We start from the raw sequence: 18,950 nt of genomic DNA, 5'->3' as shown, positions 1-18,950 counted from the left end.
TTTTATTAGTTTTCTTTTAAAATTTAAAATTTATGATTTTCTGCATATCAATAACTGACATATAGAGAAGTAAGTTTTTTTGTAAGTTTTTCTTAAATATATTTAACATTTTCCTATTCTATAATATGCTTGATTAAAAAAAAAAAATCGGATGCTCTAAATTGTTTTAAAAGGTTGGATAATTTGGTAATTTTTGTACACTATCCCCTTCAGCCTGATACCCTCTTCCTTTCCTATTTCAAATTCAATATTCAAGCTTTCGAATTTGGAGCCGGCAACTCATTGCGCAGCAACGCTGGGTCTGCTCCTCCGAAGCTCTGCCCGACCCGGTACCCTCTTCTTTTTTCCGCTCGGAGTATTTCCGTATTGCAAGTCCTACAACGCCGCCAGTCACAGTCGAGGCACGCCGTCCGCCTAGTTTATCTGAATCTCTCTCTCCTCGCGCATTCTTTCTCTCAACCCCTTCTCCCTCCACTTCAAATTCCGTTGAGCTGGTTTCTGGATTTCCCCAAATTATGCAATTGCAGAATTGTAGATTTTGGGCCATCTGTGCAAAACTGCGTGCTTGATGTTCTTCTACTGACGTTTGGGTTTTCTGGAAGTTTTTGTGCATAATCAAAATAAATAGAGAGTAGGGACCATATTCTGCATTCTATTGTTTAAACTTGTTCATGAGTCAGCTTTGTCAAGGTGCAATGTGCATCTTTCGCCGGGGTTCGACGAAGCTTTGATGATTTTGGCTGAGATGAAGCTGTGGCAGTATAATCATTTGTGCTCTGTCTTATGTATTTGCATAGGCTGATAACAGTTTCTGCAAGAAATAGAAATTGACTTTGATGGCTGAACTATGAACTGGGAAGTAGATATCCATATATCATCCTCATGAAAATAAAAGACTAGAGCTTTTTACCCGAAGAGCTTTTTACGCGAGGCGAGGGATTCTTGTAATGGCCGGGATTGTGAAACCGCCAGGCGCGTTCGCAATTACCCCGCACAAAGTCTCCGTATGCATACTTCTTCAGATCTATGCTCCGTCCGTGCAAATCTCGTTGCCGTTCCCTTTCTCCTCCGTCGCTCAGCACAACCGCCTCGGACTGTTCCTCTTGGCTCTCACTAAGGTACACCCCTACTCAAAAATAAATCTCACCGGGGCTCTCATTTGATATCTGATTTCAGTTCAGAGCATTCGGTAGGAGCACAGAAACTTGCAAGTGTTTAAAGGTGTTTGGTGTTGATTTTCTTTGCAGTCGTGTGACGATATTTTGGAGCCGAAACTGGATGAACTCATTAGACATTTGAGGGAAGTTTGCGGCTTGTCACATGATTGGTTTATTGATCATTTAACAAGCAGGTTATCGTCCATATCGTCACCGGATGATTTGTTTAACTTCTTTACTGATATGCGAGGTGAGTTGCTCGTCATCAGTACTGCGTCTTCTCTTTGTTTTCCATCTCTGCTGCTCATTATTTTTCATGTCCTGTTTTTTTGTTTTTTTCTTCTCTTGGTAATTGATTTTGTTATAACTTTTTTTAGGTATCCTTGGGGGCCCTGAATCTGGCGTTATGGAAGATGACCAGGTTATTTTGGACCCTAGTAGCAACCTGGGGATGTTTCTCCGTCGTTGTATACTTGCCTTCAATCTGCTATCGTTTGAGGTATTATGTCGCTAATTATGTCTTAACAGCTATCGTTTTAGGACTTAAGAAATTTAACCCATTACTTTTCCTTGTTGGTTTTGTCATGGGTCTAACAATTGATCGAAAAGCCTTGTAAATGTTGGATATCGATTTGCTTATACTCTTAATTCCTAGGAAAATAACATTCCTTGACCTTTTAGAATCTAACGGCCACGATGACCCACTTTATTGAGACTAACCCAATAGTAGTCCTTCTCTCTCTCTCTCTCTTTTATTTTTTATTTTTTTATCATGGGTCCAACAATTGATCTAAAATCCTTGGAAATGTTGGATATTGATTTGCTTATACTCTCAACTCCTAGGAAAATAACATTCCTTAACCTTTTAGAATCTGACGGCCACGATGACCCACTTTATTGAGACTAACCTGATGGTAGTCCTTCTCCTTTTTTGGCAGCCCTATTTCATCTATCAACATTTAAATGCCTATACTTAATACCAAGCCAATTTTATTCTAGTCTATAGGTCGCCTCCTTCGTGACGCAAACTTGTGACATGAAACCTTGCTTTGATGCCAATTCTTACAGGTCTAACAATTGATGAAAAAGCCATAGGAGTATTAGATATTTTTTTTAATCAGTGAAAAATGAGGGGTGCAACATGAGGACTTCGCAGGAGGTCACCTATCCTAGTACTACTCTCGCCCAAGCATGCTTAACTGTAGAGTTCTGATGGGATCCGGTGCATTAGTTCTGGTATGATCGCACCTATCCTAGGATTATTAGATATTGCTTTGGCTAAACCTTTAACTCTTATGATCATGACAGGTTTGTTAGGATTATCAAAAGGCACCTTCTAGGCTTTGGTGCCTTTTTTAACAAAAGATGGCACTTATATGAAGGTGGCTCCTAGCTTTGTCAGAAAGAGAGGACCAATAATTAGGGCTCCCATTCTACTGTTGTTTTATTTATACTAGTACAGGATAAGGAACAGTTGCATACATGTCCTTCTAGACAATATTAATTAAATAAACACAGGTCATTAACAATACATAAGGATATGGCTTATTAAGAATAGTTCCAAAAGAATCAAGAAGAAGGTGGTAGTAAATCCATAAAAGATGAAGGTCAGCTCTTCTATCTTTAATTAAATCAAAGGTTGTTGCTTGTTGGCCTTTAATAACAAGATGACTTATCTGTTGCCATACATCGATAGAAAACATGTCTTACTGCCTTCTGGATTCAACTCTTCAAACTGAGTGTTTTCCCCATGGATGATAATTTATGGCTCTAACAGATCATTTATTTATGCAAAGCTAAACAATTATGTGAAAAGGTGAATGGTTAATAGTTTTAGAATCCTTTGCCACTGCTATTTGCTGAATTTCTAATCCATTGATAGCACTGCTTCTAATCTTAAAGTAACATTTCCAGACACTGTTTCTTATTGACTTTGAAGATAAGAGAAGTACACAGTAAGAATAATCACCCCCCACAAACACACAAAAAAAGGAATGATTAGGGTTGTATGACAAAACAAATTGCTACTAATGGGTTATTGACAGAAAAATGACCTAATCATTAGCAATTTCTTATAAACTTGTATATGTTAATAATTGTTTCTATTGTTAGCGATTAAATTGTATTGATATGCTAATTTATTATTTTTGGATAGTTACTTAAAGCTATTTTTTAAAATTGTGATAGTTATGAAATTGTCTTTCCTTTTTTGTTTGGTTTCTAATTATTTTTTAGTAATTAACAAAGGAATACATAGATAATGATACTCACTTTTCCTTGGTAGCATTCTCTTTCAGGCATCGAAAATACTAAAAAAATTTTGTCACACAGGTGGCTGCTGTTGCTTTAACTTAGGTTTTTATTGGATACAACATAAAGTTGAATATGCTTTACTGTCTCTTTTCATTTGTAGAAAACTAAGTTCTAATTTTGAAGTGCAGGGTGTGTGCCATCTACTGACAAATATAGGGCATTACTGTAAAGAAGCCCTCTCAAGTTGTCCTTCTTATGAGGCAACATGTTTAGAAGATTCCAATAGCAATTTGGAGGCGCTTTTAGAATATGAAAACATGGACCTTGAGAATTTGGTCTTCGAAAAAGTCACGGAAGAAATTGAAGCGAGAAAAAGTGCCAGTGAAACAGTTCCGTTTCATCTTCATGCACCAAAAGCACTTTTTGGTTTGGTTGAAGGTATATATACTGAAAGTTTTTCTTGACAAGCATCTGCATATGTTATAAAAGCATAGACACCCTTTTGCTTGACAGTAAACCCTCCTACAAAGCTAAACTTTTAAGAAAATTGAGTAGTTCGTTCTCCTAAGTTTTCTTTGAGAAGGTATGCTATAATTGAATTATGCATAGTAGCTAGTGAATATGCTTGTTGACTCTATAAATATCTACAGGGTGAATGATTAATTTATACCAGATGCTATAACATTAGATTTGGAAGCTGTCATCTCATTTCTCCTTTTATTTTTTGGTAGATAGCATCAGGGTTGGAATCAAGGCTTTCTTTGATAAGAATAGAAAATTGAAGTTATACACATTCCTCTTGATTCTCTTTTGCTTAGCAAAGAAACTATCTCAGACTTATATATAAAAAAGAAACTATCTCAGCATGCTTTTTGGGATTGAAGTTTTTTTGTTCTTTCCAAGTCTTCCTCTTGTATGGAAGAACACAACTGCTGCTAGAAATGATGGAAAAGTCTTCAGTTCAATTTGCGTCAACTCTATAGTTTTGCATTTGAAATGGTAATATTTCTTTTGAGTGGCAAGTTATACAAGCACCAAGTGGGTCTTGAACTGATGATTCACTTTTACACTATTGTTTGAGGTAAGTAGGTGCTATTTAAGCTAGAGCTCATTCACAATGATTGATTTTGTTTTATCCTGCAGAGACAGTGACAGTGACATTGACAAGCATATAAGTATTGTTAATTCTTTTTTTTTTTTTAATCTTTTTGGAAAGAAATTGTTTTCTTTGTATTGAAGATGATAAACAATATTGGGATGCCTCTATGTCAGAGCTTTTGGTCTTTTGTAATGGTTCTCATCAATGAAACAGAGTTTTACTAGAGTTGTTCATGCTTGGGAAATTGAAGAAGTTCCTGCATTTTTCAGTCTCTTATATTCTATGAGTGTTGGTAGCAACGCAGGGGATAGGATGCTTTGGAGGTCCAAGGGGAGAAAAATGTTTACAGTTTGTTCTTATTACAAGCTTTGGCATCATAGAGTCATATTTCTTTCCTTGGAAGTGGTGTCGAGTGCCTTCCAAAGTAGCTTTATTCATTTAGACTGCCTCTCTTGAGAAAGCTTAACTATGGACAATTTGAGGAAGCGTGGTCTCATTATAATGGACTGGTGGTACTTGTGTAAGAAGAATGGTGAATGTGTGGATCAATTACTTTTCCATTGTGAGGTGGCAAATGGGTTATGGGATGAGTTTTTTAGAACTGGCATTGCTTGGGTGATGCCTTCGAGGGTGATGGTCTTCACAGTTGTTCTCAGGTGGTTGCGGTTTGGAGGATGATTCCTTTGTGCCTTATATGTGCATCTGGATGGAAAGGAATGATTGGTGTTTTGAAGAGAGGGAGCACACATTGGAGGAACTTTGAATTCCTTTTGTGCACACCTTATTGCTTTGGTTTTCTGCCATTGTGCTCAATGGGACTAGTGTTTATGATTTTCTGTTTTCTTTTAAAGGTTCCTAGAATGTATTTAGGCCTTAATTCCACATTTATTGCACTTATTCCTAAGTGCATATAAAGGATTTTTGTCCCTAGTCTCGCAGGAAGTATCTAGAAAATTATATGCAAAGTCTTAGCCGATAGGATAAAAGTAGCGATGGAGAAGGTTATACCCAAGGCCCAAAATGCATTAATTAAAAGCAGATAGATCTTAGACTTGGTCCTAATTGCCAAGGAAAGCCTGGATAGTAGACTTCGATCAAGGATCTAGGTGTGTTATGTAAAATTGAAATAAAGAAGGCTTATGATCTTCTCAATTTTGATTTTCAATTGTATATGTTGAGGTGATGTGACCTTGGGAAATAAAGATGTGAGTGGATAGTGCACTTTGTCTCTTCAATGCGTCTCCTTGTCGAGATAAATGGTACACCCTCAAGTTACTTCAAAACTCTTGCAACCTGTGACAGGGGGACCCTTTATCCCCCTTACTCTTTGTGGTGGTCATGGAGGCTCTGAGTTGGATACTATATGCTACCGTGTAAAGGAACATGGTTGTGCTGTTTGTGACTTATAGTTTTTTTTTTTTTTTTTTGCAGAGGACACATTTCTTTTCTTTGAGGCTAGTCTATAGCACTTCCGCCATTGACCGTGTCTGTTTTTATGTTTTGGCCTTTTTGGGGCTTTATATAGGGTGGAAAATTAACTTGGTTAAATTGAAATTAGTCCCTCTTGGTGATGTGGAATATTTTGGAGGTTTGGCTCATGTCCTTGGTTTTAGGGTTGTCCTTCACCTTGAAGAACTTGGGTCTTCAGTTAGAGGAGTCATACAAGGAAAGGATAGTATCCTTGAGATGATGGAATGGTGATTTGTCTGCTAGACTTGTCCCTATTGTAACACCCCTTTCTCGTAGGAATACTACTGAAATGTCAAACTTGTGCAGGTCTTACTTTAGCGATTGTTTTGAAACTGTTTTTTTTTTTTTTTTTTTTTTATATCCCAGGGACAAGTTAAAAGAAATGATCCAAGGGACCACTACAATAATTTTCTCATAGATCTTATACTTTTTTTTATATGTATCATAGATCTAAATCTGTTAAAATTCTATAATAGGTTGTGCTATAGTATGCTAGTCTAGATGAGGTGTACCTAAAAGCATTAGCATTGATGTAGCCAAATGTAAATGCAAACCAAAATTTAGCTAAGAACCCCATACTGTTTACATTGGAAGAGGCAAAGACAAATTTTTTGCTTACAAGTTACAATAATTCTACATATTTGTATGGTTACTATTTCCCATCCATTGAATAATTTATGTTAATTTCTCTCTCCTCCTACTCAGACTCTCTCTCTCTCGGCAAAGGCAAATGTTTTGCTTACATGGCACATTTATGTTAATTTAATTATAATTTTTTTATTTAATAATTTAATTTAATTATAATTTGATTATTAATTAACACATATGATAAGTAGAATTGCAAAATATGAAAAAATAAATTAGAAAAAAGTATTATTATTACTAAATTAATAATATTTTAATATTATTTTGGTTAATAGATGGATAATTCAATCTGAGAATCTCTCTTGAATGGAATAGGCAAAAGGCAAAACATGTGATTTTAGCCAAATTTTAGCTTTGCCTTTGCCTATTCCAATGCTAATGGTCTAAGTAATACAATTAACCATCTGCCTACCTGCGGACATGAAAGAAGTATGCCCTTCACCTCATATTTTGCTTGCTTAAATTTGGTGTCCTAGTGAGACTTGATGTTATATGCTGAGAAATACAATGTTAATCATATAACAAACTAAGCATGCAGATATTGAGGTTCTTGTTGATGTGAAACCCAAACAAGGGGACAAAGATAGAGAGGCTTCTCCATATGTGCGTCCTCCAAACGATACATTACGAGATTTTGAGCCCAATTGTGGGATATTCCTAAGATCAAACTGGCAGATACAAGGATTCTTACAAGAGCAGGCTGATGCAATTGAAAAGTAAATGATACTTTGACACTTTTTATCTAAATTAAAGTTTTTTGCGCATGAATTTATTAAATTGGACCTTAGGTTTTACTGAGACTCGTTAATATTCTTCTGGCAGGAATGGAAGCTCTGTCTCTTTAAATGCTTTTGAACTTGTTTTAAGTCGGCTTCATAAATTGGCACCTGAGCTGCATCGTGTAATTTAGTATTCCTTCTTCATTTTAATGCTTTTATTGTTTGGTATTTTGTAATTTTGCTTTCTTCACTTTTTTTTCTTTAGCTTTAAATCTGGGGGTTCTCCGCCCTCTGCCTCCGTTAAAATAATATATTGGAAATACAATTCCCCCACAAAAACCCAAATACTTTTGTATCTTATAATAATAAAAGCCCAAAAAAACCCTCTCCCACGCCTAAAAAGTTTTTGAAAAATTCCTCCCTATAATTTTAAAATAACCCTAGCCCCTCAAAATCTTACAATTCTCCTATCTTCAGAAAAGGTCTTAAAAATTCTTTAGTTTACAAAAAGTTCAAATTCAAAATAATCCCTTAACTCTAAGAAACTTGAAAAAACTGACAAGTCCTTTTGAAAAATATAATTAAAAAATACATAGAGATTTTTTAATAAAACTACAAAGTTTAGCCTGAATCTTTAATAAAACTGTGACCTTTTTAACTCAAAAGTTTGACCACAAAATGTTTCTAAATGCCGAAAGATGTAATTTTCTCAAACCAATGGTCAATATATGATTTATTCTCCATTTATTCTTATTTTCTTCAACCTTTTTCTTAATCTTCTCCATGATCATAATTTCAAATTGAAATATATTTTTTTTGTTGAAGAGAGAAAATAAAAATTTGTAACTCATGATCAATTACAACCATGACATACCTTAAGCATCTTTAGGTTGCTAAACATGTTGATATTTTTTCACATCTTCAATTATGTTTTATGTGTTCTTTTTTGTATTATTATTTATGAAAGATATACGCTATATACAAAAAGTTATTATTATTATTATAAGATAAGTTAGTTCCTAAAGATAAATTCCTGGCTCCACCACTCTTTAAATCCATTGATTTTCTGGTTATGTTGGATTATGATGTAGGTCCATTTTTTGCGTTACTTGAATAGTCTTTGTCATGATGATTATTTTGCTGCTTTGGAGAATCTTCATCGCTATTTTGATTACAGGTAAATCAAAATTCTATATCACTATCTATTTGGAAATGTTCTTAAAAAATTGCCTTTGTGGTTGCTAATTTCCATGTAGTAACCTAACTTTAATAATGTAAACTGCAAATGGAAAAATGTGGTCAGGCCACTTGGCATTCTTATATCGACAAGAGGCTTACTATAAAATACGTTGTTATCAGAACGATTTTATTACTTCAATGACCATTTACAAGTACCTGTGGCATGCTTTTGATGGGTGGGGATGCAATGGTGTTTTTGCTGGCAATGACATTTTGTACGGCAAAGCATTCTTGACTAAATTGTTCATCATTGTTTTCTTGAGTTTGCTCCACCTGGCAATTCTAGTGGCATTTTGGAGTTTGGTTTTTTTGGCATCTCATACTCTTAGCTGAGTTTTTCAAAATTCTCTAACCAGTTATCTGACTTGTTTATCTCTTCATCTTGAATTAGGAGGACTTTGAATTTCATCTCTATTATTTCAGATTTTTTTGGCTAACGATATTGCAAAACTGTACACATTGATTACTTGTTTTTAAATTTTACATTAGTACTTGAAAATTCGAACAACCACTTGTCTTTTGCCAGTTATCGGCAATGCCAAACCAAAAGGAAATTTTTGAGCCAGTTCAAGTTTAGTTCCTTTCTTCATTTGAAAATTTTCATTCACTCTAATTATTGAAACTTTTGAAATGGTTTTTTGCATGATTTGTTAGGTTTCTGTTGCTCCCATTATTTGCTCTCTATAGAAAGGTTCCATTGTAATTGGTTTATCAAAGAAGCTAAAAATGGAGCTGAGTTGAAATATTTCTCTGCTCTCTTTTCAGTTCATTGAGAAATTTAGCATCTTCTTACAAATAATTAGATGAAAAATAGATGTTGTGTCTACATGAGGGCCATAAACCTTTCCTCATCTGATTTTTTGTTCTTTCAATTTCACTTTTTTTTTCCAGTACCAGGTGTCTCAAATCAGGTGCTTTTGGTAATTTATTTAATATTTTATTTTAGAAAGAATGTATCTCTAAGAATTTGTTCTTTCTATGATCATTATCCTCTTTCTTTTTCTAAATCCAGCCGGCTAAATCCAGCCGGAAAATGTATAAAAGATGATCTGATTTGAAAAATGTTGGCACAAAAGTGCAGGGACAGAAGGAATTGATATCGTTCCTCCTGCATCTGGTTGCAATAATTTTGGACGATATGAAATTGCTTTATTATTTCTAGGGATGATGCATTTCCGGTTTGGGCATCCAAAGCAAGCTTTGGAGGTGAGCATGGGGAAACCATTGCCCCTTCCCAAATATATTCTCTCATTTTTCTGTATCGTTTGTGAAACCAGACTTGTTGTAGTTCCTGTTCATGCCCCTGCATTTATTTAATAGTTGTTTTACTTCACTGTGTTTAGGTTTTGACTGAAGCAGTTTGTGTTTCTCAACAGGTAAATTTCTATTTCTGTAAACCTCGTTTGTTATCTCATCTCATCTCATCATTACAATTTTTTCAAATTTCCACATAAAATAAAATAAACAATTCAACTTTTTTAAATCCCAAAACAAAAATAATATTAAAAAATGAATTTGGGTACTAAAATATTAGTATGGTGTTTCGTAATATGTAAACCAAATCCTTAATTTAAAATACGATTTGGCTGAACAGGATTACAGTTTCTGGTCTTATATGACTAGTGTGGTATGGATTTTAGTAATAGGGCTTAGTTTTCCTCTCCCTATGTTTGTTTTTGGATAACATAGGGGATGGTAGACCAATTCAAACTAAATAAGGATTGTGGTCTTAAAAGACATAATGTGGACCCAATTTTTCAGTTATTTAAAATATGATGCGGGCTATTTGTTGTAAAGCGCCAATTGTTTTCCTATTGGTTGTGGCATTTTTTATTTTGACTGTTTGTTTTGTGAGGAGCCCTTACGAATTTCAATTTGTGCAGCAAAGCAATGATACTTGCCTTGCATTCACTTTAGCAGCTGTCTGCAACATGTTGTCTGAAATTGGTGTCTCAAGTACAGCTGGGATACTTGGATCATCATTCTCACCTTTGACCAGTATTGGTATTTCACTCTCTGTCCAGCAACAATTGTTTGTCCTTCTCAGAGGGTCTCTGAAGAGAGCAGAAAGTCTAAAGTTGAAACGCTTGGTGACTTCTAATCATCTTGCAAAGGCTAAATTTGATTTGACGGTAAGAATTGGGGTTGCTATACTTTGTGAATTTTCACTTTGCAAGCATTTTATTCTATGTATGTCTTCCCCTGAATTTGGTAGCCTTTGTGTATTGCTTGTATTCATTATGTCCTCTTTGAAAATGAAATACTATGCATGGTACTGCTGCAATTTACTCCACATTGTATTGGTGCTTTGAGTACCTGTTTGTCCATGTGTGATAGCTGTCACCTAAGGCACCAAAAAGGCTTTAAAAATTCAGTACTCAATCTATTATCTCAGTGCCACAATGAATTACCTGTTAGATATATTTAGAGAGGCGGCTAGAATTTTATTCATCCTATTTTCATATTATGATGTCAAGGAAATATAAATTGTTATATCAACATGTGCAGCATGTGCAAAGACCTCTACTATCATTTGGTCCCAAAGCTTCCATGAAGCTCAAAACATGCCCAATCAATGTTTGCAAGGTAATATGAGGCCTTTGATGGTTATTCTTTGCTCTGTCCATTTCAGACAAAATTCTAAGCAATTTAATTCCTTAGAGAAATAGTCATCCTTTTTCTCATTAGTTTAAATTTGCAGGAGTTGAGGTTAAGCTCTCATTTGATTAGTGAATTTAGCTCAGAAAGTTCTACAATGACAACGGATGGTGCTTTTAGTTCTGTCTGGCTTAAAAATTTACAAAATCCATTGGGTTCAGTTGTATTGTCGCAAGAGAATGGATCTGGAAGCAATACCAATGCTTTCCAGTTTTATGCACAGCCAAGTTCCATTCCTGGATCGGTACTGCAATTAATAGGTTCTTCATACTTACTCCGAGCCACTGCATGGGAGATGTATGGCAGGTGATTTTTATTTAATATAGACCGTATTTATCTTATTTTTTCTTATGCTTATTTAACTTTTAAGGCTTTCTGTTATTATCGTTTGTGAGTTTTCCTGTTAAAATTGCAAGGCATGAGGGATCCTATTTTGTTTAAGTCAATTTCTGTCCTGGATTATCAGGTTGGTTTTCCCTTTGTGTTTGGCCATTAATGAAAGTCATCAGTTCTTATACTTGCCTGCAACTGTCCATGTACATCTAGATCTACTATTCCTCTAATCTTTTTATTTCTTAGAAGAAATTATTGGCATTCTGTTCAGTCTATCAGAAAAAATAAGGGTGCTTGTATTGATGTGTGTGTATGTATGCATGTGTGCTTGTATCATGCATATATATGTGTGTGTGTAACTGTATTTTTATAAATGTAGTGTATATATGCTCTTTCTATATGGATTCTCCTTACAGCAAATTTGCTTTTACATGTGCATCCGATCACAAGAAGGCACGAATGGACGCACCATGACTTGTATCAAAGGTTCTCGATAAGAATGTATCAAAGGTCCTTGATAAGGGTCCCCTAATGGTGTCTACCATGAGAGTTCCTAAACTCAACTTTCTGCATAAGAATGGCTCTAGTGATGAAGATATAGGGCATGTTTGGCAATGAGAATTTCCAAAATTCTCAAAATTTATCATAACATCATTCCCGAACATCACTAAAAGACAAAACACTTTTCAGTTTCAAATTTTCAACTATTTTATCTAATCATTACATAATCATTATTCAAACACAAAAATTAATATAACTTTTACAAATTTCAAAACAAAACACAAAAATCAATACAACTTTTACAAACTTCAAAACGAAAATAATATTAAAAAACTACATTCATACAATTTTTAACTTTATCTATTCACTTTCACAAACTCTAGTACAATACTTATTTTAAAAAATATTTTTATTCAACATTTTCTCTTGTTTCCAAAACTCAATAAAACATCTTCGCTCAAACTATTTCACTACTATTCACAAAATTTTTTGTGAAACTTTGAGCATCCAATCATGCCCATAGTCTCACAGACCAAGTTCTTGATAGGCAAACGCAACTCAGTTACCAAAAGACAGCGTTTACATGATAATTGGTAAGAGTAACTCAACTCAGTTATAGGTTTTTACTAGGGGTGTCAAATTGTGTTAACAGGTCGTGTTCGTGTCGTGTCAAGACATGTACATTATACTTAATGGGTCAACCCGAACACGACCCGTTAAGGATTTCGCCTCAAAATCTCAAACCCTAACACGACCCATTAAGATAATAGCCCGACCCGACCTGTTTCGACAAGTTTACGTTAATGGGTTGAACAAACCCATTTCAACCCGTTTGACCTGATTGATTTTATATAAATATTAAAATGTAAACAATATCTATAAAAAAAAAAAACTAACTATAAGTCCAAAATTATAATCCAAACAATAAAAATACTGACATTAAAATCCCAACAGTACCAAATATGATAAAAACACTTACACAAATATAATAAACACACATTGTAATAATATTAAAGTTACAATCCCAAATATGATAAACACATATTGTAAAATATTAATGTTACAAGGGTCACTGGTTGAAGAGGGGGCGGCGTGAGACTTGGTCACTTGAGTTGTTGAGAATTTGAGATTTGAGAAAACTTAGGGACTCGAGGGCCGTAGGGTTACTGTGTTAGGGTTTTTTGAATTTTTTCAATTTTAGGTCTAATGGTATAAATGTATATTCAACTTTTTTAACGGGTTGACCCATTAGTGACTCATTAAGCAATTGTGTCTTAATGGGTCAACCCGTTTTGACCCGAATCCGTTAAGGCCAAACCCAAACCCGCTTTTATAGTGTCGTGTTCGTGTTGGGTTAACGGATCGTGTCACATATTGCCACTCCTAGTTTTTACCTTTTTGCTTCGAGTAGATTGGACTGTAAACCCCCTTTATCTAAGGGATTGGGCAATTATCTTTCCCCTTTACCTTTGGAAAATGAAACTACTATAGCTGCCTTCCGGCTTCCCCTAGGTTCTCTATTGGCAAATGTCTGATATTGAGAGGCTGTCCTAGCTGGATGACATCGAATTGCTTGCGTGCATGAGAATAATGTAAAGTGGGAATGCCTCTTCCATTGTCTCTGGTTTGAACCTTGGTACATCCTTCGGCTTGTAAGTTTTAAAATTGGTATGATTAATTTTCCGTTACCCAACTACTTAAAAACTTTTGAGGAAAGATGCAACTTAATATTGTGTTATGGCAAGAAGTCCTGCGTCAAACTCTTCTCATCTCTATTCCTTCCATTTAAACTCAAAAGTCCACATGTGGGGCCTAGCTTATTAATGGGGTCTTTGGCCCATCTCTAAGGAGTGTGGGAACAGTAAAAAAAAAAGACTAGATTTTCTACTCTTGAGCTTCTTAAGCTTTTATGATATGTAAGAATCTAACATTTAAGTTTGGATGAACTCGATGAAACTGAGAATTAACATGAATCCAGCATACTTTTTACTTGACCATTTTTCATGTGTCGTTAATGTAAGTATCTATTTTTATGGATATATGTAAATATCTATTAAATAAAATGCAATTTTAGTTATGAGGGAAGCATCATTAAGCTCACTGATTTTTATGCTATATGTATCAGTGCTCCTCTTGCTCGAATAAATGCGCTGATTTATGCAACTTGCTTTACTGATGCTTTGAGGTAATTAGAAAGTATCTTTTGATAATTCTCTTGTTGATTTTCATTGTCTCTTTCACAAGCCATGTTATCTTCTTTCCAATCAAACCTTAATTTAACATGACATTTTCTTTGATATTCTCAGTTCATCTGATGCTGCTCTAGCATATGTGAAGCTTATCCAACATTTAGCAGTTTTTAGAGGATACAAAGGTTAGATTAAAAGCTTGTCCATCACTTAAATGAGATTGGGTTTTACTTTGAAGTTTGTTTTGTTTACCATCTTTCGACATGAGATTGTCCTTTTCTTGGATTATTGTTCTTCATTTCGTATTTTTTTTATTGTGCATTTTCACAATATACTTAATATTCAGGAATAGTTAAGAGTCATTGGCTTCTAGAATTACGAGGGTGGATTCATTAGCTTCTAGAATTACTAGGGTGGTGCGAGATTGAGAATTAAAGAGTCATTGGTTTCTTGATATGTAGAAGATAAGATGGCTTAGTTACCATCAAACAGTTAGAAGTTTGAAGTTAACTTCCTAGCAGGTGTTTTTTTTTATCTGTAAATAATAATTTATTGAACTTTCTATCTGGTGTTTAGAGGGGGACTGGGTACAAGATCCCCTAGGAAAATATCATTTGGTGGGTGAAAAGTAACTCATGCTGTAGCCATATTGCATGGCTAGAGAAGAAACATCTGGGAAAGCCTAAAACTAAGGCAAAACCAAATGAGTCCCTGCGTACTGTATGCTTCAGAAAATGGTCTTTCTACACCTTTACCTCCTTTTTCTGAAACGTAGTTCTTTATACAAACCCTAAAGGTGTTCTTCTATAGTCCGTAGCCCTAAATCCCCCCTTTCAGCCCTGAAGTCCATCACAAAACACATAAACAGAGAACATTGTTTTAATTGTTTGATGGAAACGTTGAAAATGATGTCCACCATTTTGATACCCCATATGATAAGAATAAGGGTAGGTGGTGTATGAGATCCCACATTGCTTGGGAAGGAGAAGTTCTTGCTCTTTATAAGGTTCTAATGGGGTTCCAATTGTATCATTGACTAGTCCTTTTGGAGTATAAGCTATGTAGTTTGGGCCTTTCATTGGGGCGTTACAACCATATTTTCAACATTTCTTCTTGTGCCAAAAGTTGTAATCCATCATCTCACTGGAACCAAACAAAAACTGGAAATCAACTGAAAAAAAGCTACAATTTTACCCAACATGTGTGGAAAAGTCCTAATACACACCCAATGGTGACCACTACAAACAGCCACAAGACCTATGTTCTGCCATACTCCACCCAAACCACCACCAACTGCGCCCACACCACAATCTCAGATATCCAAAGCTCGTTGAATTCTCCAAGCACATCCATCACCAGTCTAAACTGGCTGCACTAAGATTTATAGATGATCAGCTCCCAAACCTTCCCAAATTGTTTTGAAACCGCATCCAATGTCATATCCAGCCACATGCAAGGCTGATCAATGGTTAATTTTATTGTAATTGCTTCAAATATGAGACCCATTTGATAGTCATAGAAAAAACCAATGGAAATCAATTTCATTGGCTGGAAAATCGACCTTATATTGACCTTGGTCAATAGTTGGGCAGCAGGAAGTTTTGGTGAGTCATAGAGGAACTGAGGGTGCTGCTGGGGGGGGGGGGGTGATTATGTAACACCCCCTTCCCGTAGGATAGAGATATTACCAACCTTTAGAACATAATGCCCGGTAAAGAGATTCATATCCTGAATTACCTCATTTATTGAAATTCTTCAAACCGTTAAAACTGAACTGAACATAATTATCTTGGAAACTGAACGAAATATAAAGAAACATAAACTAATCCTATGCATGACATAAAAGAAATCTAATTCTGGTGATAAAATCACTTATTCATTCCTAAGTCTTGGTACTAGATCTATTTCTGGCCATCCAGCTCTTCATCATCATAGACATCATCTGCGAGAATCAGACATGGAAGAAAACAAGAAGACACACAAAAATAATGAGTTGAATACTCAGTAAGTAGTACATCGTATCGTAAAATATAGTCTTTGCCTAACATACAATTTATTTCTAGGATACCCTTCAGAACGTACATACAGCTTCATGAATTTCAATCAGATACGCAACATGATCTTCTAAAAGACTTTACATACATATATCATCACAGATTTACATGGCATACATTTTCGTTATTAACATAAGCGGAAGCATATATAATCAAAACATGTCATTGTGAATGCATAACATCTTGGTTATCTTGTCTTAACATGAAGTGAAACATGCTTGTATCCGTGTTTCCACTTATCTGGCATAACATGGAGTGAAACACGCTTGAGTCCGTGTTTCACTTAACTTGCATAACATGGAGCGAAACACGCTTGAGTCCGTGTTTCACTAAACTTGCATATCATGAAATGAAACACGCTTGAGTCCGCGTTTCATTTAACTTGAATATCATGGAGTGAAACACCCCCTTCCCGTAGGATAGAGATATTACCAACCTTTAGAACATAATGCCCGGTAAAGAGATTCATATCCTGAATTACCTCATTTATTGAAATTCTTCAAACCGTTAAAACTGAACTGAACATAATTATCTTGGAAACTGAACGAAATATAAAGAAACATAAACTAATCCTATGCATGACATAAAAGAAATCTAATTCTGGTGATAAAATCACTTATTCATTCCTAAGTCTTGGTACTAGATCTATTTCTGGCCATCCATCTCTTCATCATCATAGACATCATCTGCGAGAATCAGACATGGAAGAAAACAAGAAGACACACAAAAATAATGAGTTGAATACTCAGTAAGTAGTACATCGTATCGTAAAATATAGTCTTTGCCTAACATACAATTTATTTCTAGGATACCCTTCAGAACGTACATACAGCTTCATGAATTTCAATCAGATACGCAACATGATCTTCTAAAAGACTTTACATACATATATCATCACAGATTTACATGGCATACATTTTCGTTATTAACATAAGCGGAAGCATATATAATCAAAACATGTCATTGTGAATGCATAACATCTTGGTTATCTTGTCTTAACATGAAGTGAAACATGCTTGTATCCGTGTTTCCACTTATCTGGCATAACATGGAGTGAAACACGCTTGAGTCCGTGTTTCACTTAACTTGCATAACATGGAGCGAAACACGCTTGAGTCCGTGTTTCACTAAACTTGCATATCATGAAATGAAACACGCTTGAGTCCGCGTTTCATTTAACTTGAATATCATGGAGTGAAACACGCTTGAGTCCGTGTTTCACTAAACTTGTGGTTAACCACGCTTGAGTCCGTGGTACCGTTACATTTCTTATCTTTCTTAATGCATGAGATTTGATTAGGTTTCATGAACATCTCTAACATGGCATAATCTTGTACATGGTATATTCTTGTATGATTTAGCATGGCATATTCTTGTACATGGCATATTCTTGTATGATTTAGCATGGCATAGTATAACGTGATATTACATAACATGCTATGAATGTTTTATGACGTTCCAAGGCATACATGATCCAGGTACTACTTGAACATGGCATACATGGTTTAAGTATTACACAAACATGACATATATAACCTAAGCATTTCATGAACATGGCTTGCGTAATCTGACTATTACATGGCATACTTGACTTTGAACTACTACTTCAACATTTCATGGCTTTCATGTGAATTTAGTAACATTAAATCAATCAACAATAAATTCATTCACTAAAGCATAATCTCATATTTCATCAAAGATCGAAAAGTAAACTAACCTTGACTTGCCTCTTAGTGTAGCGTAGTTAACAATTATAAGCACATCACATTTTTTATACATAATAATAATATTCACAATACGCATTTATTAATATGATCATACTATTTACCTCTTAGCGCTGCTTCCTGATTTCCAACTTGTAGTGCGTTACCTAAACGAGATTCTAGACGTTAATAACTTCTTAGCAAAACGTGTCGTAATACTCTACGTAATTAAATACGTATAAGGAATTTAACTACTAATAGACTCCCACAAACGCTTTGAAATCCTTTAAAAATCTTTTATAAAATTGTGTCTAAATGCTGATAATTATTCAAGTAGATAAAGCCCATGTAAAGGTAATGTATTTCTGAAAATATAACTAGCCCACTTTAAAAACATAAATCAGTTTCTGTCAACCCAAGATTACCCACTTAAAGAAAACACTATCTGACTGACTTAAGGCCCCAAGAAGTAGAGGCTCAGGGGTTTACACCCTCATGGGTCAAAAGGGCATGCATGGAATTACAGAATTAATGGAGGGCTTTTTGGGAACTGAAGCACAAGAAATAAAAACAAGCAAATAGGCTTAGGGGAGAGAGCTGTGCGATGCTCACCGAGGGAGAGCAGTGTGCGACGGCGGCTCTGGGTGGCTGGAAGCGACCGGCGACGTGACTGGGGGGGTCCCTATGGTGGTGCGACACCGAGAGAGGGAGAGAGAGAGAACAAGTGAGAGTTTAGAGAGAGATGGGTTTGAAACTCAAATAACCGAAAGGGAGGAAGGTGGCGCGCGGCAGCAGGGGCTTACCTGAGGGGGTGGGTTCAACGGGGTTGAGTTGGCCGGCGTTTTCTGGCGCCGAGGGTAGGGCTCCGACGCCCCGGGGTGGTCGGTGATGACTGGGCAGAAATATGGCTTATGCGGGAATGTTGTTTCT

General features: G+C 35.5%; 2 protein-coding genes and 1 non-coding gene across 3 annotated transcripts in view; 2 read left to right on the top strand and 1 right to left on the bottom strand.

The window, feature by feature from the left end:
* The first annotated feature begins 264 nt into the window (after window positions 1–264).
* Window positions 265–14,453, top strand: LOC109013842 (anaphase-promoting complex subunit 5). Its single transcript, XM_035695186.1, has 14 exons — window positions 265–1,118; window positions 1,248–1,407; window positions 1,535–1,656; window positions 3,599–3,848; window positions 7,163–7,340; window positions 7,447–7,525; window positions 8,435–8,520; window positions 9,659–9,788; window positions 9,926–9,958; window positions 10,466–10,714; window positions 11,091–11,168; window positions 11,284–11,546; window positions 14,200–14,259; window positions 14,381–14,453. Exons 1-14 carry the CDS (start codon window positions 948–950, stop codon window positions 14,451–14,453), a joined length of 1,932 nt encoding a protein of 643 aa, XP_035551079.1. The 5' UTR covers window positions 265–947.
* LOC118349736 lies at window positions 2,289–2,407 on the bottom strand. The gene has a single exon (XR_004802655.1). It is a non-coding gene; the product is annotated as a 5S ribosomal RNA (ribosomal RNA).
* Window positions 14,454–18,908: 4,455 nt separating the features above from the next.
* LOC118349668 (anaphase-promoting complex subunit 5-like) overlaps window positions 18,909–18,950 on the top strand; it is a 21,026-nt gene continuing 20,984 nt past the window's right edge. Inside the window, exon 1 of the mRNA XM_035695185.1 lies at window positions 18,909–18,941. Coding sequence (XP_035551078.1) covers window positions 18,909–18,941 — 33 coding nt within the window. The remainder of the gene's footprint in view (window positions 18,942–18,950) is intronic.

Source organism: Juglans regia, chromosome 10 (genome assembly GCF_001411555.2).
Source record: "Juglans regia cultivar Chandler chromosome 10, Walnut 2.0, whole genome shotgun sequence".
Classification (NCBI taxonomy): Eukaryota; Viridiplantae; Streptophyta; class Magnoliopsida; order Fagales; family Juglandaceae; genus Juglans; species Juglans regia.
The sequence above is the reverse complement of the archived record's forward strand: the minus strand, read 5'-3'. Positions and strand labels throughout refer to the sequence as shown.

Excerpts from the sequence above, each read along its gene's own strand:
- LOC109013842 (XM_035695186.1), top strand. The coding sequence starts at position 948 with ATGGCCGGGATTGTGAAACCGCCAGGCGCGTTCGCAATTACCCCGCAC. Across the intron at positions 8,521-9,658 it reads CATCGCTATTTTGATTACAG|TGCAGGGACAGAAGGAATTG; the intron begins GTAAATCAAAAT and ends TTGGCACAAAAG. Across the intron at positions 9,959-10,465 it reads CAGTTTGTGTTTCTCAACAG|CAAAGCAATGATACTTGCCT; the intron begins GTAAATTTCTAT and ends CAATTTGTGCAG.